This window comes from Maylandia zebra, linkage group LG17 (assembly GCF_041146795.1).
Source record: "Maylandia zebra isolate NMK-2024a linkage group LG17, Mzebra_GT3a, whole genome shotgun sequence".
NCBI lineage: Eukaryota > Metazoa > Chordata > Actinopteri > Cichliformes > Cichlidae > Maylandia > Maylandia zebra.
Window position 1 is genome coordinate 32,675,549 of NC_135183.1, and position 24,444 is coordinate 32,699,992.

General features: G+C 41.7%; 1 protein-coding gene across 10 annotated transcripts in view; it reads left to right on the plus strand.

Annotated features, from left to right (window-relative positions):
* tfec (transcription factor EC) overlaps positions 1 to 24,136 on the plus strand; it is a 50,222-nt gene extending 26,086 nt beyond the window's left edge. For 2 of the 10 annotated variants that reach the window (XM_004560851.4, XM_076875932.1), the window contains 7 exons: positions 16,350 to 16,604; positions 17,359 to 17,460; positions 19,452 to 19,572; positions 20,439 to 20,495; positions 20,627 to 20,702; positions 21,651 to 21,798; positions 22,898 to 24,136. In XM_004560851.4, coding sequence (XP_004560908.4) covers positions 16,350 to 16,604; positions 17,359 to 17,460; positions 19,452 to 19,572; positions 20,439 to 20,495; positions 20,627 to 20,702; positions 21,651 to 21,798; positions 22,898 to 23,383 — 1,245 coding nt within the window. In that variant the 3' untranslated portion in view covers positions 23,384 to 24,136. Of the gene's footprint in view, positions 1 to 12,525; positions 12,677 to 13,211; positions 13,307 to 13,346; positions 13,411 to 14,693; positions 15,776 to 16,349; positions 16,605 to 17,358; positions 17,461 to 19,451; positions 19,573 to 20,438; positions 20,496 to 20,626; positions 20,703 to 21,650; positions 21,799 to 22,897 lie in introns of those variants that run through there. The other 8 variants (XM_004560850.4, XM_076875935.1, XM_076875936.1 and 5 more) reach the window with 8 other exon arrangements.
* The last annotated feature ends 308 nt before the right edge of the window (positions 24,137 to 24,444 follow it).

Genomic DNA, 24,444 nt, shown 5'->3' on the forward strand with positions numbered 1-24,444 from the left:
GGAGTCACCACATTTGGTAGGCCCACATATTTGATTTTAAAGTGTCTTTTAAAACCGGGTGGACTTTGTGACGCAACACCAAAGGGATTTGTGTCTCCTCCCAGGATCAAACAGCGGATCTTGGCCACTAGACTGGTTTACATAGATCCAATAGTGTCCAAAGACATGCACGTCAGATTAATTGATCCTCTCCATTACCCCTACAACAGACTGGCAGCTTGTCCAAGGTATAACCTGCCTCTTGCCTCATGACCGACTAGATAGGCTCCAGCCCCCTCACGACCCCGAATTGAATAAGTGGAAGAACGTAGGTGGATTGATAAGTGGAAAATCATCATGTTCTGTTCACAGTAGCATCTCAGCTAATACGTTTTTTTTTATTACCAGATGAAATGACAAAGGGCCGACAAGGTGCAACTCCCCGAACAGCTAAATCCAGACAGGAAATACAAACCGCCAAACACTATGCATGTGACTTCAGAGATTTGGCTTGCATCATTCAAAGTAATGTTGTGCACCCTTGTTGGAAAAAGTTACAATCTAGTTTTTGTATTTTCCATTATCTTCAGACACAAAAAGCACGTCTAATGTTCCACTTATATGTTACATCATGTTGCCTAATGTTTTTATATTGATTCAGAATACTACAGACTAAGTTGATCATTCTGTAATAGGTTACCCAAGACTTAATTACAAGTCTTGATGCTGTTAGATTATTAAATCTTTTTTGGCCAGCTCTACCGATTCTTTCCTGACTATTAAATTCAATAGTCTGTGCTTCATCCATGACTATACCTTCATGTCATATGAATAGTTTCATTCAGGGTGTTTATCTAAGAGTGTAATTTTACAAGAATTGCCAGTAGACAGTTTCATTGAATTCTTAAAAATTGTTATGTTTTCTTAGTAACTGATAGATGCAGACTCATTGTGAGTGGACTGCGGATATATAGATATGAGCTGGGCTGTGTTTAAGTAATTAAATAATGGATTTAAACATATTCCAGTAGATGATCTTTGAGTGTTATTTTTGCTGTTCTAAATATTAATACTAATTGCAACTATCTAGCTAGAAATGTCAAAGAATCCAGATTAAAACTTAAACTCCCATCAGTGCAGATGTAAAAGGTTCTAGTTTTATGTCTGTAAGTGTTATTTCAGTATAAGTTTTGTTGGAGGTGGGTAAAAGACCAACCTCCATGCTATGAAATGACAAGTCTTCAAAGCAGGATTACCAATCACCGATTATTGACAACCATTGTAGTTTCTGATTTTATTTTCTGCTTGTCTGCTAAACAAATCAGATAGAAATGACTGAAATTGGTAAATTGATACATAAAAATCTATGCCTATAATAAAACCAGTAGCAAATTTAAGCTGTCAGTCAGCCTGGTGTAGACACGCAGACAGCTGGTACTGAGGACTGAGAGGTCAGAGTCTCTGTGAACTGAACAGATCAAACGCTTCAATAAAATCCTACTTACACTCATGTCTCTTACTGTGGTTTCCCACCAGGATGTATAACTTCAGAACAGATTGAATTAGTGAGAGAGAATAGATTCCTAATCGATTAGACTAAGTGTATTTAGACTCAGTTTGACATGCAGCATTTGTACAAAAGGCACAGTGAGTCAAATCTTTTGAGATAAATAGATAAATATATCTGTCCTTTACAAAAAAGTAGGGTAGCACAGTCGTACTTAACCGCATCTTTCTTTTAAGGAAATCTAATTCATTGTCTGTATTGTAACTATTTTGTCTATAATCCTTTATCCAGTCTTGAAAAGTCTTTAGTTTGGTAAGCTGGGATTGTCTTGCAATCAATCATGTGCATAATTTTAATAAGACTTCATCTTAATAGTTATAGCTGGGGCTCACTGGGGCTTCTTTTCACCGTCTGCCAAAGCGAGAGATTAAAGTTTGTCTATGGTGCAGCTTTCTGACATCATCCAAAGAAGCAATACTAAACATCGCTCTATCCTGTTCTAGCTCACTGGACAGTGAGGGTCAAGGCTGAGATTCCCCTTTCAGAACTACTACACAGTAGTTTACCCATAATCCTGTTCTGTTCTGTACTGCTCAACAGCTTCTGTTTAAACTTCTTTTGAGGAAAACTTGTCCTGTGTTTCTTGCTCAAATCCACCAGGTGGCCTGGTGCGGTAAATTAGTGCGGTCAGTGTTAATCTCGTTAAATTGACGTTAACACCATAACCGCATTGGATGGCGCTAACATGTTAACGAGCTAACCTCGCTAACACGTTGATGCCATGCAGCCCCACGCACGCATCAGGCGATCCGTGCTAACTCACTAACAGAGATTTGCCAGATTAATGCAGTTGTGGTGTTAATGTCATTTTAAGGAGATTAATGCTGACTGCACTAATTTAATTATATGCAAACATGCCTAAAAATGTAGTATATAATAACAAAATCAAAGTTTGGATCATTGTAACAAGCTTTAGAGTCAATATTTGGTATGACTACTGTTATCCTTTAATACAGTCCGAACTCTCTTAGAAAAACTTTCTCATGTTTTCTTAAGGAAAGATTCTCCAACCTTCTTGAAGAACATTCAAAGCTCCTCTTATGCTGCATTTTTTTCTGTTCTTTGTCGAGATGATCCCACACTGCTTCAATAATTTTGAGAGGTTCTGGGGAGGCCAATCCATGACTGACAGTGTGTCAAAGAAATGTGTTTTTCTGCCCGGGTATGCTTTTACTGCATTGGAAGTTGAATTTTTCATCACTGTCATGATGAGAAATGAAGCAGTTGACAATTCGATACGTTTGAGATGGTATTAAAACCTGATCATACTTTTCCATACAATATTTCCATCAGGTTTGACAAGATTGCACAACGCTACTGGCTGAAATGCATGCAGTCGCAGACAGAGCCTATGTTGTACAAATGACTGATTGTCAGGTTCTTGTGTAATGTGGCATATTTCAGTCATTTCTTCCTGGTTCCTTTTATTAGACCATTTCTGATGAGGTTTCAGTGAACAGTATAGGGCTCACCTGTAGGGCCATATGCAACAGTCAGGTCCTGTGTCAGGTCTTTGCTGGATTTTTTCCCCTATTTCTTAAGGACTTTTAGAAACGGTTCATCTGCTGTTATATATTTTAGGCCTACAACTTCTTCTTTTATCCTCCATGGGTTCCATTCCCACAATTTTTTACGGACAGACTGCACATTATATCACAATATGCCAATATTTCAGTTACTAGCTCTTTGGGAATCACCCTGTTGGTGCAATAGCACCAACTTATGTCAAATTTTATGTTATTCTGTTACCATTTTACTTATATTTGACTAAAGAAATTAGAACAAATGAAATGTATTTGCAGCAGGCTGCTAGTAACAAAGTGGCTAAAAATACAATTTAAAATGAGTTCTGTGTAAACGCATCATTGGTTAATCCCCTGAGTTAAATGGCCATTTTATGTGTGAAAAATATACAGGTCAGTGTTAGGTGGCTTAACAACAACAGGACAGTGCACTTTAACATTTTTTTAAATAATGTTTAGTTATTATATGTCTTATAGTCTTATCATTAAAAAACTAAAACCAACCAATGTAAACAATACAGTGTCATTAACAGCAAAAGGTTTTATTCACAAATATACAGTTTGTGTAGACCACTTGTGAAGTAAAAAAAATATATATAAACCAAAAAACATAGTCTACAAACCTGGATTTATTCTGTGCTATTTCTTCATGTTCTTAACTAGCGCGTGTCTGTGAAGTAGTGTGCATGCATGTGTGCATGAGGGTCTGCGACCTCTCAGGTGTTCCTGTGAACAGGCTCCTTTTTCACTGCTCACAGAAAGAATAATGCGCTCTAACTGATTTAGCAGCAAAAATTGTATTATTGCATTTTGACTAATTACATCTACCCTGTACTGACAGAGAGGACAGGCTGCACTGCGTCGCTCTTTCTCCTACTCCTCTCTCAGCTTTCTGAAGACCTTCTTTTTTTTTTTTTTTTTTTTTTTTTTTTTTTGGCCTGTCCCGTTTGGCTCTTTTGCCATCAGAATTGTTGTCTAAAGGCAAAGAAAGATGCCCAACGGATTTACTTTACCAAACTGACCATCCCAGCCTTGCCGTAATGGTCCATTTGATTCACCTTTTATTGTTTATTTTATTTTCACTTACTGAATACGGGACAGACTTGACTGGGGGAAAGAAGGGGAGAAAAAAAGAGGGAAAGAGAAACAGCTGAGAAGAGGGATGGGGGAGAAGGGCAAAAGACAAAAACCAACAGAACGGGCAGAGAAAAAAAATGCATATATCAATCACCTGGATCACCTGCTGAGAAAGAAAAAAGAAAGCAAGCAGAAGAGAACAAGAGTAATAGAATAAACAACATCACAATGATATATGGGAATATGACAGTAAATACTAAATGTTAAACATTATTGTGCAGCACATAAGATCAACAGAACACAGTGTGCTTTGAGGTAGGAGCCAAAAAGGATGTAGTTTGTGGGTGTGATCACCCGTGTGTACACCTGTGAGCATGGACGCGCTTGTTTTTTGTTTTTTTAAAAGGTTCCTTCATGTAATAATCTGCTAGAGGGTGTGGGGGGGCCACAGCCCCGTCCTCCAGGGCGTGAAGCAGGTGTGGAGGAGATCAAAACTCCAGACATCCAGAGGCCCCCAGAACACAAGAGACCAAGGAAGACCAACAGAGGGGCAGCTGCGCCACTGTCCCGGAAAGAGCTGAGGAGAGTCCCAGATGAGGGCTCACTCAGCAGCCGCGGAGCAGAAGCCAGGGGGAGTTGCAGTGACGCGCCCGTGAGCTCCGCCGGCAGCCAGCTGCGCCTGAGTGACCGAGCCCCAGGCCGAGAGGCCGGGGGCACCCCACCTCCGAAGTGGCCTGAGCGAGCCCCAGGCTCCAGGCCCCGATAAGCGGCCGCCAAGGAGTGAGCCGGTGTGTACCTGGACGCCCATCCCCGGACACAAAGAACCACCAACGCACCGATGTCTGAGGGGGTCCGCCACTGGCAGGGGAAGTGGTGGTAGGGGGAGATAGGCCTCCAAAACTTGGAGGGCCTGAGATGTCCCCAGAGAGGTGGCGCCTGACACCCAACCTGACATATAGACACAGACATACAGGCACACACAGATACAAACATCCATTCCCACCCTCATGCTCTCATATGCACTTACTCCACACTCAACCAACGTGGAGACAGACATAAAGAGACGTTGTACACACGATCACACTCCCCAAGCGTACTCTACAAACCGGGTCTAGGTGCCCCCGCCCCTGGAGGGGGGAACTGCACCCAGACCCAGGTGGTGTTTCCCTTTTCCCTGCGGTGGGGGGAGGCAGACCGCCCCGACTCCGCAGCAGCAGGAAGGCTCCACACTCCAGACCGCAGTCGGACGGCCAACTCCTCCTCCTAGTCCTAGCCCCCCTGCTCCAGCAGGTCGCAGAGAACGGGGGTGAGAGAAGACTCCGAACCTCCCTCCACCCGTTCATTGTAATGTTGATGCATGTGTGTTCTAAGGTGCATTTAAAACCCAGGAGGGCTTGGAGCTACCTGCCAGAGAGCAGCAGGTAAGCGCATGGTCCCTCCTGCTAGCCCTCAATGTCTACGTGTATTTAAAATTGAGAGGTGGGCAACGATGCCAGGGGTGGGGTGTACACCCTGATGGTACTTTGGACTCCGTGTATCGTGCCCACCCCCAAGATCCTATATGTATGTGTAATGAGAGTGTGAGTAATGTGAATGTCTAAGTTGTGGGATAAAATTGAGGCAGAGGCAGCCAGAAGGGGACGGGGGGGGGGGGGGGGGGGGGGGGGGGTAGCCTTCTCTGCACCCTGGTGACATACCCCTACTCCAAGGCCCTGCATGTGTGGGTGGTTGTGGTGGAGCGGGAAGAGGGAGGCAGCTGGAGATGGGGAGGGAAGGAAGGGAGGGGCAAGTGACCCCTCCCTGGGGCCAGCTCCCCCGCTGACCCCAGTAGGCACCCCCATACTCCGCGACCCGCCAGGGAAAGGGGGCCCAGGCCCATCCAGACCGGGCCCAGTGCAGCAGCGCCGCCCGGCCCCACAGAGCCCGGGACAGTCCACCCAACCCCACCACAGAGAAAACTGCACCCACCCCACCATCCACTCATCTTCCAGACTACATAAGACAATAAACACCCAGGCTGAGATCTTCCTCCACCTCTCCTGTATCTCCCCCTCCTGCAGAGGCAGCTCCTGAGGAGAGGAAAGCTCCTGCAAGATGTGACAATCTCCCCCACCAGTTGAAGAGCCCCCCAGGTGGCTCGACGCACCGGCGGCACCCTGCTCCAGGGCTGGGCCCCCATGCACCCACCCGCCCACAACCCCGGCAACACACCAACCAGGACCCAAGCCCCCGAGGCCCGGTCCGGGTCCCAGCCCAGAGACGGAGCGCCCCCAGAATCTCACGCCCATCCCGGACCCACCCAGGGGCAGCCAGGCTACCAGGTCAGTAACCCACGTCCGTCAGCACAGACCCTCCCCTAGCCCCGCTGCACGCAGCCGCGAAGAAACAGTCACCGGAGAGCCAACAGAGCCCCTAACCGGACATGACCGCTACCCCGGGTTGAGCCACCCAAGGAAGATGCCTCCGGGGAACCCCCCGACGCCCTAAGCCTGTCCCTACCCCCACACCAATCACAACAGTGAAGGCGGGACCAAACTATGACCCCCCACCCCCACTAGGTGATGGAGCTGATCAAAGGAGCCCAGAGCAATTGATCTGATGTGGTGGCAGAGGCTGTATCGAGACTAATGTAATCTATTAGATAATTTCTATATTGGTTAGAATTAAGATTATTTTTATTTTTCCAGTTCATGAGGACTGTTTTCTTGGCTATGCATAGGGCAGTGAAAACCATATGGGCGATATTCTTTTCTGAAGTGACATTATCTAAGCTGCCCAACAAACACACTAAGGGGAAAGTTGGAATGTTACATTTCAGACACTTCGATAAGTCTTCACATATCTCGCGCCAAAACTTCTGAACTGGTGGACAGAACCAAAGAGCGTGGATATAATTGTCCGGTGAATTGGTTTGGCAGTGTGAGCAGTTGTTGGTAGACGTAAAGCCCATCTTGAACATCCGATGACCTGTATAGTGCACTCTATGTAATATTTTGTATTGAATTAATTGAAGACTGGGATTTCTAATTAGATGAAAGGTTTTTAAGCAAATCTGAGACCAGAAGTTTAGGTCTAAGTTAACTGATAAATCCGCTTCCCATTTTGCAATAGGAAGTGATATTGATTCATCTGTTTTAGAAAGCATTCTGTATATTTTGGATAGTAATTTGGGGGGTTTAAGAGTAAGAAATTGAACCACACTTGGTGGTGTTTGTAGTTCAACTTGACCCGGTTTAAATTTCTTTTTTACTATGGATTTAATTTGTTGATATTCTAAAAATCTTTTCTTGTTGATCCCATATTGTGTAACTAGTCCGTCAAATGAAATAAATTCTGTTCCTTCTAGTATATGTTCTAAATATTTGATTCCTTTATCACTCCAATCTGAAAAGTTTATCATATTATTGTTTTGTAATATGTCAGGGTTGTTCCAGATAGGTGTACGTTTGCATGGGATTAATGAAGACGCCGTCAATTTTAGAAACTCCCACCATGCTGTCAGAGAAGAGCTGATGTTGATGCTTTTAAAGCATTCATGTCGTTGGATGTTTGAGCTGATAAATGGTAGGTCTGAGATCTCTAGATTATTGCAGAGTGCTTGTTCTACATCTAGCCAAGGTTCATCTAAGAGGGTGTGTTTTAGCCATCCTGAGATAAACTGAAGCCTGTTGGCTAAGAAGTAGTGCTGAAAGTTAGGCAGTTCTAGTCCTCCTTTATCCTTGGTCTTTTGTAGTGTTTTTAAGCTTATACGTGGGGGTTTATTTTTCCAAAGGAATTTGGACATACATGAATCTAGAGATCTGAACCAATCTTGTGGCGGTTTAGTTGGGATCATTGAGAATAAATAATTTATTTTTGGTAAGACCATCATTTTTATAGCAGCGACCCTTCCCATGAGTGATATGGGTAGACATTTCCATCTAGCCAGATCATCTTCTACCTTCTTTAAAAGTGGGATATGGTTTAATTTAGTTAGATCTGCAAGCTTGGGAGAAACATTAATACCTAAATATTTTATATTTCCCGATTGCAGTGGTGTAGAAGAGGAATTATGGAAGGAGCAATTAATCGGTAGGACTGTAGATTTTGACCAGTTAATTGAGTAATCTGATATTCTTGCAAAAGAGTTTATCAATTCAGTCACCCCAGAGATATTGGTTTGTGAATTTTGGAGAAAGAGTAACACGTCATCCGCATAAAGGCTGATTTTATGTTCCACGTTCTTGCATTTTATGCCCTTAATTACTGAATTCTGTCTAATTGCTGCTGCTAGTGGTTCAATAAAAATTGCAAATAGTGAAGGGGAGAGTGGGCATCCCTGCCTGGTGCCCCTCAAGAGACAGAAGCTGGAGGATGTCTGGTCATTTGTTCTAACACAAGCTGTTGGGGAATTATATAATATTTTTAACCAGTTTATGAAAGAGGATCCAAAACCAAATTTGTGTAAAGTTGCAAATAGAAATTTCCAGTTAACCCTGTCAAATGCTTTTTCTGCGTCTAAAGAGAATATTGTAGTTTCTAGGTTTTTACTGTATGAGTAGTCTATCAAATTAAGTAATCTACGTGTATTTGTTGATGAGTGCCGACCTTTTATGAAACCAGTTTGGTCAGGATGAATTAAGAGGGGGGTTATTTTCTCCAGTCTCTTTGAGAGAGCTTTGCAGATTATTTTAAGGTCTACATTTATAAGGGATATTGGACGATAGCTTGAGGGATATACAGGGTCTTTGCCTGGTTTTAGCAGGAGATTAATGTTTGCAGAATTCATATTTGATGGAAGTCTGCCCTTTTCTTTAATTTCCAACAACGTTCTGTAGAAAACTGGTGCTAGAATCGACCAGAATTCTTTGTAGAATTCTGCAGGAAAGCCATCTGGACCTGGAGCCTTATTATTGTGCATACTTATCAGGGCTTCCTGGAGTTCACCTGGTGTCAGTGGTGAATCCAGTGCCATTGCTTGAGTGTCCAATAATTTTGGAAGAGTTATGTTGTCCAAAAACTGATCAATTTCTTTTTTAGATGGGTTTATTTGTGGTGAATACAACGTTTTATAGAAATCCCTGAAAATGTTGTTTATTTGTATCGGATCATATATTGTGTTCCCAGATGAATCTTGAACAGCACATATAGTTGTTTTTTCTTTATTTATTTTTAGCTGGTTTGCTAGAAATTGACCGGATTTATTACCATGTTCATAATTTTGTAGGCGTAGTCTTTGTACTAAGAATTTTGTTTTTTTATCAATTATCTCATTTAATTCTAGTTTTGTTTTGCGTATTTTGTTCAATGTTTCCTGATCTTGGTGGGACGCGTAGGCTTCTTCTAGTGATTTGATGTTTTTTTCTAATTCCTGAATATTTTTGTTTTCTTTTTTCTTTTTATGTGATGAGAAAGAAATTATTTTACCTCTCATCACAGCTTTCCCTGCTTCCCATAGAACAGAAGCTGATGTTTCGGGAGTGTCATTATAGTTCAAATATGAAGTCCACTCTTTTTTAAAATATTTAATAAAGTCTTCATCTTTAAGTAGTGATATATTAAATCTCCAGTTTTTTCTTGGCGTAGTATTATTCTTGTGCATTAGTGTTAAAGATACAGGACCATGATCGCTGACAGCTATAGGGTGAATCTCAGTGTCTGAAATGTCGTTCAGCAGTGAGCTGCTGACCAAAAAATAATCCAGACGAGAGTAGGAGTGATGGACATGTGAGAAAAAAGTATATTCCTTACTGGTGGGGTGAAGGGAGCGCCATGCATCGCAAAGACCAAAGTCGCTCATATACTGTTTGATTATATTTGTGGACTGCCAATTACGCTGAGTTCCCGCTGTATTGAGCCTATCCATGTCTTCATTTAGTCCAAGGTTGAGGTCACCTCCAAGAACAAGTGTGCCATCTAAGTGTTCAGAGAGTGCACTGAAAAAACCGTGAAAGAATGAGGGATCATCAACATTTGGACCATATACACTTGCAATACATAGCTTTTTATCACGTATAGATAGTTTAATGATTAAGAATCTGCCCTCTGGATCTATAACTGTATCGAGTACTGTGAAATTAATATTTTTATGTATTAAAATTGCTGCTCCCCTTTGTCTAGAATTATAACAAGCTGAGAACACATTAGGAAACTCAGGTGTTTTAAGTTCATTCGAACCTCTAAGAGGCTCTGTGGGTCTCTTGTAATAGGACAACATCTGCCTGTAGTTTTTTGAGTTGGTTAAATATTTTTAACCTCTTTTCTCTGGAGCCAGCTCCATTTATATTCCATGTAATGAACCTCAGTGTACCCATAGATGTTTGTGTATAACTAGGGATGTATGCTGTGTGCGTTGCTTAGACAGGTGGAGAGAATACGTCACTTGTTCATAAATAAAGAGAAGGAGAGAGAGAAAAAATGAAGACCTTCAGCTGACTGTAGCTATTTATGTAATACTCATTTGTAAAATTAAAGGTAAACGAGTCAGCCACAAATGTATACTTTGTTAGTCTATTAGTGTGTTATGTCAGGTATTTGCACTTTGCTACAGTAGCTCACATTTTTAGTTCACTACATTTTTAAACCAAAATTCAGTGGAAAGTGAACTGTTAAGTAAAATGATTATGAAAATATTTTTCTATATATGACTTGGTGTTAAAACCAGAGAAAATAGTTTCACAACTAAGTCCTCTGCTTGCTATATCAGTCAAATATAGTTAAATAGGTTTTGTTTGTGTACTTACAGGAATCAGTTTTTCTTTTTTAACCACAGCTGTAGTTATGTACCGCTAATGGCGCTGTACGAATTTACATTTCATTTTCTCTCAGGCTTCAAAATATTACCCGTGTTTTTGTAATTAATGATGGCATTTTTTAAAAAAAAAAAGAAGTTTGTTTACAATCAAACCTCCACAGGGCACCTTTAAATCATTTTACAGTGAGATGTCTTTACTTTAAGTATGAATTTTAATTATTTTCGCAGCACTGCTGAGGTGAACCATTTTCTTAAATTCAATATTTCATCAAGGTAACAAGCGCATGCTCTCGCACACAGTTTCATGTGTAATCCAGTTAAAATAGCTGTAATATTTAATTCATATGAGAATCATTAAAAGTGCAGTGGTGCTGTGTCCATTATGCATTCCTTTTCTAGCAGGATAAAACAGTCCTCAGATGTGGGCGCTGCACTTTGAAGTGTTGTCTCAGAAGCAGGCCAACTCTTACAGGAAGTCCCTGATGTTTAAAACATGCTATGACGGGGGACTAACAAAGGTGAGCACTTGTGGCTTGCCCCAAGATGAGCCAAAAATGGCCAGCCAGGAATTTTTGCCTAGATCTGATGGAGCGTACATACAGCAGACATCAAATAAACAAAATAGTGGACAAATATACACATGGGTAATGGTTAGAACAGTACAAAAACGAGTGCAGGAAAACACAGCAACAGATAAGCTGGAGAGATGGGCATGCCTTGTGTTGATGGTCAAACAGCAGCAACAGAATCCAGATAGTGCAGCATAAATATTACCTAATGATCTAGATCCGCTATATACACAGAAGATTACTGTGCACAGTAGCATCAAGAAGGGCATTCTTTGCGTAATGAAAACATTGACCATAGACACGTGTGGGGCAGGCTGCATTTAAACTGCTGAAAGAAGACTTTTAAAACCCAAAGTCTGCACAGGATTGATTTAATTGATTCAGTTTAAGCCATTATGTTCAATGTCCTCAAATTAATCCTGATGTGTTTATTACAGTGAATCAAAAATAATTACTATATGAAGTGTGGAGTTCACCCCAGAACATGTATCGGAGCAACTCTGATTCAGATTTATTCACCTGCTAATATAAAAACTTGTAAATCTTGGGATTAAAGGGAGGACTTTTCAGGGATTTTTGGCCTAATAATAACTAGAACATAATAAAAATGTGTGTTTTAGCATGTTTGCACACATTCTCAAGATTCCTGTTTCCCTGTGTTGGAAAAGTGACTACAGTTTTGTGGATAAAATGACTTCCACTGGGAAGTTGGTGTCATGAAGACAGGAAACTGCGCTGAGCTAGGCTGGATGTTATGTGGGAAAAGCAGGAAAGTGTAGTGATCCACAAGCAAGCAGGAATTCACATTCTGTCAACTTATTATGGCTTCGCACACACACATTCACACACTTACTTCAACCCCCTACTGTAAATGCCATCTGTATTTCTGCCTCTGTCAGGCCTTTTCCTTGACCAAACACACACACAGACACACAGCTACAGAGGGGAAACGGCTCGTGCTGCTCCCAAATAAGCTGATGTGTCATGGCTTCCTTTCTGATATTTCTGAAAAAAAAAAAAAATTCAGGAAGGAGGCTGCAGCACCTCTCTTTTTCTTCCTCTTCTTCTCCTCCTGTCACGGTGTGAGACGAAGCTGTGGCTGTGACAGTTGTTCTTCTTCTGTAAGGATTTGCAGCTCCTGTGGTGGGAGACGCTGCCACTCTGGAGAGCCATGAGCCGCTGTTGTGTGGTCAAAGTAATCACCTTGACAGAGATCCAACTTTTACAGGTAGGGGAAATGACTTATTTACAGCCCAGGAATTTTGAGGCAATGACACACACTGAAGAAAACATTGTGTTAAATTCTATGTGTGCATTTGTTTGCACGCAAGACACATTTGCAGTTACAGCCAGACTAACCATGGAGGCACCGTGGAATGGGACTTTTGCTATCAGTTCGCTATCCCAGTCTTATCTTTCCTCACATTGCACAATCTAGTGGGTGGTTACAGCTATTTACTGGTTAGCAGGCTCAGCAAAATACAGTAAGCATGACCGAGGAAGAGTTTTGTTCCACTTTCAACTCATCTCCATCCATTTGAGATGGGAAAACAAGATGTTAGATGTTAATAATCTGCATCAATATGTCGCAAAGTGCGGCATTTTGCAGAAATGAAAACTCCTAGTAGGTTTTGCCCATAATTTGTACAGCTAGCTAATGTCACCATCACCCAGTGTTTCATAAGTTGTTGGATTTTTCTGAAGTGAAAGGAGAACTTGGGCAAGACTGAAACTGGATTAGGCAAGAGCTTTGTGCATTTCAATGTAAAACCTGCAAGGTTGTCTAGTACAATGGCTTTGTGAGTGCAGCATTTCGGGGGGAGAGGGCCACTAAAGAAATACGCCTCTTAACTGCGAGGTAAATGACACCACTGTTAAATGGATCTCACAAATAGAGGCTAAAGAACTGGGCTTACGTTTAGCTGTGAAGGTGTTACTGTAATTTCGGGCCTGCTGCTATCTGTAAGTAGAAGCTGAGGTTTGGGATGTTGCTTTATTTTAAGCCTGACAGAGCTTTGAATTGATATGTTGAAGAGCTGCAGTTGTATTCACTTGTGATGGGATTTCTTGGGCGTGTACTGTAGAGTGCTTTAGATTTGATTAGGACATATGTAGGGACAAAGGCATGTTCTGGGTTTTGGCATTTTTATTTTAGTGGTCTAATATCTCTAATGACGAAAAGTGAGGAAGATACAGATATATATTATTTTATTCAAACACTCTGAAATATGCTGACAAGAAGGTGTGTTCTAAAGTTAAACTATGTGCATTAAGTCAAAAGGCAAAAAGCTTTCATAGTTTAATGTAGGTTTGCATGTCAGGAATAACTGTACAAATGTGTGTAAATAGAAAACTGAACCCATGACCTCCTCTGTGCCAATAATCTCAAACACTGCCTCGATTGTTGTAGCAGGTGCTGGTAGCCGTGCCGAAAAAGAGGAAAACAACCAAAACAAAACAAAACTGAAGCATCTGAATAGCTACAACATGCCCAAACTCCTGATTGATTACATTCTTATATTCTCTCCTGACCCATGTGTATGGCGGGCACTGATAATTTTCCTGCATGCCCGCTTCACACATGCACAGGCCTGCCATTGTCGAGGCTGGCCTTGGTGACTGAAGCACCATTACTCCTCAAATCTAATCAGATTTCCTTAAGTGGATAACAAGCGTGTCTCCGGCATTTACAGTAGAGAGAAAGCTGAAGTGAAACCAGGACAATCCGCTGTCACACAAAGCAGATGTGGTGTGCAGCGGTCCTGGCATCCCTCCTGCTATCCAAAGTGGAAAAAAATGTTGATTGGCTAACAACTGGCATCTTGTTTAGCCTGGAGAACTCAGATAACAACTCTTAGTCACTACTGACAAGATGAGTATTGTGATGAGCCTGGTCTTAGTTAGGTGGCTGAGTTGTGAATAAGGTCAGCTAGTCTAGCTGACAAGGGGGAATTTAATGCTGACTTTTAGCATAAAGACCAATTCTAAAGCTGTCAAAGCTAAAAACTCCCTACAGTTCAGCAGCTTTGTGCCAGACAGCATTTGAAGAATAAGAAGTTTGGTCTGAAAGCATGACGATATAAAGGATAGCTGCATAACAAATCAGTTCTGACTATTTTTTTTTTCTGAGGCAGCGTAAAAGAAGAAGTAACACTTGGACTGTTCTAACCAACAGCTGATGATACTTTTTTTTTGGCATTTTAAATAAGCTAGCTGCTTTCCTCATCTCACATAAACGACACCTGTCGCCTGTTTTTAAGGCTGAGTACTGTGATCTAAATGTGTTACCATGAAATTAGGAACACATTAAATATCGGCATTTTCAAATCATGTTCGAGTAATACTGGTCTGGCCAATCGAAGCTTCTTGAGCTTGTTGTTGCTCAGTTTTTGGTGGGTCCTGATTCCGTCAGTCCCTGAAAGAGCATCTATTCCATGGTTTAAAATAACTGAGAGCTTGCTGTTTTGACCAGTAAATAAAACAGATTTGGGAGGAAGTACGCGAGACACAGGCAAACTGACCAACCTATTACAGTCAACAAGACTACCATTCTTAAATCATAGCACTTCATGTACTCCCCTAAATACTCTGCAGCCCCTAAACTAATAAAGCAAGTCACGACAGCAACCATCTTTGTGAGCACCAACAAGCATGAAAATTTGATATTTTAGGAGGGATGTTCTTTCCTAAATTTGCCCTCAACTTACACCAAAGGAGACTTCAAAACAGATTTACTGCAGTTATTGTATGGGGAACGCATAATACTAAACTATTTACTTTAAAAGCCTTGAATGAATTGAAAGGCTTGGTTAAAAATGGCATTGGAGGAGTTATTTAAAAACTTCACTGGGGAACAAGGGTCAATTGTGCTGCCACAACCCCTACAGAGGGTTGCAGAGGACTTTGGGAGATCACCACTGATTGGTCAACCAGAAAGAAAAGGGCAGTCTGAGGGAGTTAGTGATAGATGCTAAAGGCAGATACCCTGCAGTGATCAAACCTTGGATGATCTAACAGTCCAGTGTTTGAAGTGATTATCATTGCTACGCAACATAAAGGCTTACACCCAGCTTTGGGCCTAATTAGTTCACTTAGGGCCCTTTATAAAGAGCTGGTAGGGAGACTGGAAGGGACAGACACTCACTGAGAAGTCACCAGATCAACAGGATAGCAGCAGCAGCAGCAGCAGCAGCAGCTGTGGATCCCTAAAGTTGACCTGCTGCCACACCAGAACAAATCAATTTGAAGATTATCTGCTTTTCTGAGAATGCCACACTTAAGTGACTGCAGTTACTACACAATGCGGGATGCAACCAGAGCTTCAAATGTAAGAATACCAACTTTTAGAAACATTGTGAGCGGCTTGGTAAAGTTTATTTAACACTGCTTTCATAATGTTTTTTAAGGTTATCTTGACTATTGCTGTACTGACATGTAATTCAAGATCAACTGAAGATTAAATATTAAGATTGATTGTAAAAATAGTCAGCTTAGTTGGTTAAATTCAGCTGAAGTCTCAGGGGGGAAGAAAAGCTTTTTGCTTTTAGGTTTGTTTTTTTAACTTTTAGACTGTGAAAATGAGTTCAGAGAATGAGATCAAATTCCCATAAAGACACTTTCAACATTTTTATTTCTGTACATGATTCACTTTATTATGAGTTCTAACTTACAGTTTGCAAGTCTGTAAATTTACTGCGCATAAGTGACTAATCACGGCAAACTAGTTATGTGTGTTACTTTAGATATTCTTTTCATAAAGTCAACAGCTGTTTTGGACAACCCCTGTGCAAATACTCTGAGTCAGCGCTGTTTCAGCGGTATGGGAAACAGTGCCCAACCTTGCGCTTCCTGGACTAACTTAGTCAGCTTGCTGAACTGTTGAATGATCTGTTCTGCTACAGGTACAGAGCCACCTGGAGAACTCCAAGTTCCATCTCCACCAGAGCCAGAATCAGCCCGTGAAGCAGTACCTGACGCTGGGCTCCAAGCTGGCCTCCTCGGCCGCATCAGGCCACGCCGTGACACATCCGCACACCCCTGGCCAGGCACTCGCCACCGTGCCGATCATGAGGAACGGACACATGCCCCCTGTCAGTGACAGCAGTAACCCCAACAGCCCTGTTACCCTGCTTACAATGGCCAATCATGACAGTGAGGTGAGTGGACGCATGGAAAAGGAAAGAATCTCAGTCATGACTTTGTGGAACTGAAATTCAGAGAACTCCGACCGTGAAATTGAAACAGAAGTTTTGAACCACAGACTGGGTCACTTACGGATGAACTGTGGTTCATGGTTTTTGTAGATTACACAACATCCTTACAAGGTTTTCCTTTCAGCACAGCCTATTACTTTAAAGCAAAGCTTTTCTTCTCTGTTGATTTTTAATAAGCACTTGTGAAAGATTTGTTGCTGCCCCTCTAATTTCTTTCTAAGGGTGATAAATAATGGCTGACACTTTGTTGAGATGGATAGCTGACACGGTGCATACTTCAGAAGCATCAATTATGACTAAATGTACTATCTGGATTGGGTCTGAATCTTAATGCAGGGAGCAGGTCCAACTAATCATCTAAACAAAGTGATGCCATTATTGATCGCCCTCTCTCTCTGATGTGCTCATCAATAACTTCAGACATGCAGTCTCTGATGAGAGAACCCCTTTCAAAGGAGGAAACTAGGTTGGTAACAGATGCCTGTTTTTTCCCGCCAGCACCACTAACAAATCTGAGAACATGGCGGCGAAGAGCTCGTCTGTTATTGAATTAATCTCTCCACAGTTCCTCCCTCTTTTTCCCTTGTCTATTCTGGTTTGAATGTTGAGATTTCAAACGAATTGGACAGCATTGAAATTCTGGTACAAACATCATCAGTCTGTCCTTGAGTACACTGAAATCACTGTTTTCTTTTAGTTTCCAATGGATGAAGTTATTGATGACCTAATTAGTCTTGAATCCGGTTTCAATGATGGAGGCTTGGATTGCATGGAGCCTAACATCATAATGCAAAACAATGTAAGTATGAATCACATCAACTTTGCTCTAATAGCTACTCATTAACCCCCCCCCCCCCCCCCCCCCCCCCTTTTTTTTTTAAATAATGCTTTGTGCTGATTTCTGCATTTCTGCATGGCTGCCTCTGTGGGTTAGACTAGGTGAGCCTAGATTTGTGACAGTCCCCTTAACTAATCACTTCTCTGTTTTTAAAGTTGAATGGGGACTTGAAAGTGAGGTTTCTTTACCCAAACCCTTAGGTGCTGGTTTGACTCGCTTGGGAAAAAGGGGACCCGACTCAGTTTGAGGTCAGCTTAAGTCTAGAAATGAGTCAAAGTTCACTTGAGATTAGCAACATTACTAAAGAAGTTTAACAAAGCAGATTAAGAACTTTTTTTTTAAAGGAAAAGTGATGACATGCGTTTAACAACTAAAGCTAAATGTATAGTAAATTCATAAATTCATAGGAAAATCACATGTGAGAAAGGTCTTTTTATACTAGTCTGTAATGATGTGCGCATAACAAAAAAAATCAAATAAATGCTCTCAAAGTAATCAAATCTAAACCTGACATTTAGATTAGTGCATTAAAGCATTTAGTAACATAAAGGAAAACTTTAAATCAGTCTAAAAAAAACACATAAAATGCACACTTTTTAACTCTTTAGCAAAAATGAAGTGGATGCACTGATGCACCAGTAGGATTCACAGACAGGGAAGAATTCAAAAACTCTGGGACAAGAGGTCAGTTTGGCCAGAGAACATAGCTACACAATGGGAATCAGGCCTAACTCCATAAATAAAAAGAGGCACACACACAGATAAAGCAAAACAGAGTAAAACACAACAGACATTGTAATGGAGGAGGAAGAATGAGGGCGAGTCAGTGGGTTTCAAATGTAGACAGGAATGCAACAGCCAGGAGCGAAGAGTGAGAGATTTTGCCAGAGAGAGTTACTGAGCCAGTGGATTGGCCTAATGCACATAGTCCCCATGGGCTTGTTCAGAAATGATACCGTGCTTAAATGGATCAATTCATCCTAATTAGTCATACAGTACGATGCATCACATCGTTTCGCTGTGTCAACACACTCAGGAACGCAGACGGGAGAGGAATTGAAGTGATTACAATTTTAGTAGTAGGGGAATTGTTCCTATCTTTTATTTTGATATGCAATTTTGTCCCCTCCTCCTATATATATATATATACACACGTACATATTTTTAAAACCAGCTAACACTCATTTTCTCTTGACTTCCTTTTTCCACATATAAGAGCGTGGTTGTTAAATCTAACACACGTTGGAGATAAAATTAGTTGGAATCCGTGGTGGCTTCTGGCATGCTTTTTTTTCGACATAAATACACAAATGCGAATTAGACACACACGTGTGCCATCATGCTAAAGATCCAGACATCTCTGTCCCTCCACTCCATGAAAAGGCCGTATTATTGCAGAGGGGGATACATGTGTTCTCAGACAAGAAGACACCCGTAGGAAAACAGTTTTGCCTCTGTTCATGCAGTTGACCTAGCTAGCCTTTTCATCTAATGGGATGCTATTTTCAACACAGAGCGAATCAGTGTTAGGAGCACTTTCATCTGGAGGGGTTCTGAAAATGGTACCATTAGCAAATCAAAGCGCTATGTTTGGTCAAATCGCCCCCTTGGCGAGCAGCAAGCCTGGGTTCGAGGTCAGGGGTAAAACGTCTTACAATTAGGTTGCGTTTCTGTTAAGTTGTTTTTACTCCATTGCCACATTCCCGGGTAGAGTGGAGGAGATGCTAACAATCTTTTCTTCAATGCTCTGATCACTCCACATGTCTCTTGTCAGTTTTGCCAAACAAAGCCACACAGCAGTTAAAAACAACTGTTTGTTTGGCGGCTTTTGTGTCAAAGTGTGAAAGCCCTGTTTGTTTATGTGCGTGTGAATGTGTGAAATGTAAATGCACTTCCCATTCACTTAACTCACTCCCCTTTCTTCCTCTGCATCTCCCCTCTCTCCTGCCTAGGTGTCTCTCAGCAGCAGCATGTTGGACGTCTATGGGGGTGAACAAGGTATGAACGCCCCTAATGGTGGACTGAGTCCTACATCTAACCCTACAAAGCTCACTGTAAAAAGGGAATACACAGGTATGAACTCATACCATAATCTGACCAAACAGCTAAACCATTAAAGAGTTGCTCACATTGTGAAACCTAAAAAAATAGAAGCTAAAACAAAGTTCCCTTTGTTAGACACTAGTGGAGACTTTTCATCTCAAGGCAACAACAACAACAACAACAACAACAACAACAACAAAAAAGAGATCCTTTTAGGTTTTTTTGTTCATATTAATTACAAACACCCAGACGAAAGCTGATTAGGAAACAGAAAGGATGCCTGACCAAAAATAAATAAATAAATGAAATCCTTCAGTCTCAATGGGCAAATAAGAACATTGCCATCTGTTTCATTTGAGAGTAGGCAGAGGGGACAATGGGCTGTTGCACAGAGTTCAAATTGTCCTGAATAAATCAACAAGAGACAAATTGGGAAATCCAATCTCAGGTCCCCAATTATGTAATTTAGGAGAACGTGACTACAAATATGGATACACTGGAATTTTTGTCCTTCTCGGACGGATGAGTCAATTCGCTAAATCTTCTTAATTATAGAATGTTTTGCGGTAAAAAAAAAATGGGGTTACCATTTTTCTTTTTCTTTACAATGAGCTTCATACATGCTGAAGGGGGATGAACCGGGGTCAGCGTGTGTGTAAGGAGGTCAAATTTATGTCTGTAGTGTAGACTCGCTGCACAGACACTCCTCATTCTGACCCTGGCGCTGAACTCCCCTCAAAACGGCTGATTGTGCGTCTCCTGACTGGACCTTCTGTGGCTTTTTGTATTTGTTGTCTTTCAGTTTCTAAATCTGTGTGCATTGCTAATCCATTCGTTCTCCTGCGTGATTTATTTATTCGTGTATTTTTATGTTTTTTTTGCTTTTTTTTGGACAGAACACGACACAAGGGTGATGGCCAAAGAGAGGCAGAAAAAAGACAACCATAATTTGAGTAAGTGTCACCCCCTCCAACCCACGCCGTTCAGCTCCATAATACCTTAACATCTGGGATAACCTTTGGTGCAGCATCTGACACTGCTCTCATCAACTTTTGCTCCCTTTTTTTTCTTTCTGCTTGCACAGTTGAAAGAAGGCGACGATACAACATTAACTACAGGATTAAGGAGCTTGGAACACTCATACCAAAGTCGAATGATCCGTAAGTTGCAAAATCCTAAATATATTTACTGAAAAATTCTCCCCCGCCACCCCACCTCCTGCTTCGCTTCACTTCACGCCACTGAAACAACTGCAAGAACCTGTGTGTTGGGTATTAAATTCACAGCACAAAGACACTCGAAAAGTCGTTCATTGAATTCAAATGAGTGCTCGAGCACATTTCAGTCATATTTCAAGGGTGCACTTGAACTCTCATTGTAGTCGACGCTCTCCGAGCTGTACGTCTCCTCGCCGGGTCCCGGCAGTTCAGCTCAAAGCATGAATGATGAGGAAAGGGTCAAATGCAAAGAAGCGGGCCACGGCATTTGAATCAAAGTTTGAAGCACAATTGGAACACCGAGACGGAGCGTGGAACTGAATTGAAATCCCGCGGCCATCTTTCGCAGTTGAACTTTGCTTCAAATTTAAATGGAAGGTTAGCGTTGTCGTCGTGCCATTAACGCGGGATAAAAGAGATTATTAGCGCTGATCAGGCCAACGTCTCACTCGTGTGGAAAAGGACAATTTTACTACAGCTTCCCTGTCCTCTTTTAAAAAAGTAATAATATCTCCAAAAGAATGACTTGCACTCTAGCACCTTAAGTCCATTTCTCCATTTTTCTCCTTGCCTTCCTGCTTAGCTCATTTTCCCTTCACCTATTTTTATTCGAGGATTAATTTTACCGTACAAGGAGGTACAAGAATGGACTTTCCACATACCTACTTAACTATTCTATTAAAATTCCCATTCAGTGTCCCCATGTAATGTCCAAGGATGAATAATTGCCCCGTGTAAATCACCATTTCTTATTCATATCATAAAAAAGGGGGAGAAAAAAAACCTCTGTTAAAACTTTTCCCTGCATTTTTTTTTTATTGCAAAGGATATTCTGCCGACATAAGGGGGTTCTGTGTAAAAGGTTATCTTTTACGTTTCTCCTTTCTGCAGCGACATGCGGTGGAACAAAGGCACCATCCTCAAGGCCTCAGTGGAGTACATAAGATGGCTGCAGAAGGAGCAGCAGCACGCCCGGGAGCTGGAAAGCCGTCAGAAGAAGCTGGAGCAAGCCAATAGGAGGCTGCTCCTGAGGATCCAGGTAATAAGATGTGAATGTCTCAGTGGGTTTACTTTATATCTGTGGTATAAATGCAGATAAAGTGCTTGACACATTTGATAAACACAGAGAGAAAAAGAAGGAACTTATATTTCATATACATTTTTACAAGCCAATCAGCACACAGCATAATATTTTAATTCTATTTTACAATACTGAGTTCTTCCTGCCAAAGATCAGCTGGTAACTGCCAGTCCCACATCCATCATCCCCAGGTACTTCACGCTAATTTCCACCTGAATGCTTTACGACACCACAACGCAAACTTAGGGACTCCCACAGTCCCCGCCACCTTCACCACCACTCTCTTTTACAAAAGATCCCTCACATCCCATAATCTTTTCTTATAGAGGTCAGTGCTAATTACCTGATAAATAAACACAATGACCTCAGCTCTGCGACCTCAGGGAATGCAGCAGGGGCATAAATAGATGAAGAGCACTAATAGAAGAGATGCTTACTGATAAATGTGTGCTGATAGGATTGCACTATGCACATGCAGACTTTCACACTCATTCACTGTGGTTAACCAGAGTAGATATCAATGATGGGAATGCTAAAAAAAAGAAAAGAAAAGTATGTGTAATCAGAAATGATGATAAAAGTATGTGTGAAACAATAACCAACCCCGACAAAAGGGCAGCAAACAAAGGGCTTAATGCAACAGCAGGGCTTTGTGGTGTCACTGATGGGTGATAAGCGCAGATAATGTACTCTGTAAAAGTGTGAGAAGATTACGCAGTGAACCTCCCAATCCAACCTCAGAATGTGGAGGAGCCAGGGTGTGACTGTGATTGTGTCAGAGCTACTCCCATATTAGTTAAAGACGTCAGCTCATAACTGATGAATTTCACACAGTTTTAGATAGTTATTCAGATACTACACATAGCTTTTTTTTTTTTCAAAAAAAAGTTGACGTCTCAGCTTACATCCATCTGTGCATCCAGTTGGCAGCTTCACCTACAGCTGCAAACTGCTTTGCAACCCAGCCCCAGCACCTTTGAACCTATGCCTGCTCTCGCGATGCACACATTTTCTAAACCTATTATTTTTTAAAAGGTTTCTTTTCTTTGCTTTCCAGGAGCTTGAGATTCAAGCACGAGCTCACGGGCTACCAAACATGGCCACAGCCTTGGGGACGGTCGAACTTTCCTCCCACCTACTCAAACAACAACAACAACAACAACAGCAGCAGCAGCAGCAGCAATCATCTCCCCAGGCCCAGCAACCTCAGCAGCCAACTCTCTACCAAGAGGACATCAACAACGACTACCTCCAGAGGATAGCTGCGGCATCTGGCGTGCCATCCACTGCCACCGTCAGCGGGCCGCAGGATCACATTAGTGGCACTGACGCCTGCACCACCTTCTCCGACCCGCTGTCCCATTTCACAGACTTCTTCACCACCACGCTTAAGGAGGAACACCAGCTGGATGAGATCCTGATGGATGACCCACTGTCGCCGTTTGGCACCGATCCGCTCCTCTCGGCCGGCTCCCCCGGAGCTGCATCCAAGGACAGCAGCCGCAGGAGCAGCTTCAGCTCTGCCGAGGGTGATGACCTATAAGGGTGCCCTCAGTCTCGTTATCACCTATAATCCCTGTCGGTAAAGGGCATCCACGTGGCCTTTAAATGACTGAGTGATGGCTCCGAGCATACATTTAAGACTCCTACTAGGGTTGCAAGTAATTTAAACGACAGCTGACAGCACTCCTTTAAAGTGCCACCTGTGCATTAAGCGTGTAGTTCTTGTCGATCAGTTGAGTGTTGAAGCTACAGAACACTGACGTTCGCCAAAGCTGAGCGGGAACAGAAACATCCTGTGAGCACACCACGGACCGGCTGCTCTTTTTAACTTTACTACAGACAGTTTCAACTATTCTCTGCCTCCCAGACACAGCTGAAAAAGACTTATAAGAAAAAGGGAGACAATTATAAGTACATAATGTTAATGACTACTGTTTTTTAAACACACTGTGGTGGCCACACACTGTAACATATGCAAAATAACCACTAAAAACATACCAAAGGTGTTTCCTTTCATGAAAGCATTAATTCTTTACAAAAGATCATGTTAATACGTTGCAGATGGTTGCATTATTTGATGTGCCTTATTTGACCAGTACTGATGTACTCACCCCAATGCCTAACACGTCCTCATCAGTGTCTTTGAAATGTTTTTGTTTGAAATGTTGGTGTATTTATATGTTTTATTCCATTTATTCATAAAAAGTATATATATTATTATCTAACACCTTTTTTAAAAACTTCTTTGTAGGGGTGGGAACGACGTAATAAACCCCTTTTTTTGTATTTCTTATTTCTTGTCATGCTGGATTCATTGGTGCACCCTTCCTCAAACAGTTGTTCCTGAGTGTCACACCTGTTGTAGCCACCGTCAGGAATTTCAGTTAGCAATCTGTCACATCCAAGCAACACATTTCTCACTTTGCTACAAAAACTTTTACTTCTAACTCAACACCCACAAACCTGCAGGTAAAAACTTGATACAAAGTGACTAGTTGTAAACTGGGGGCAATAAAAAAGAAGAAAAAGAAAAGAAAAGCACATTCTGGATGACAACAGGAGTGAATAAAAAAGCCTGGAAAGATTCATAGTGAAAGGCGA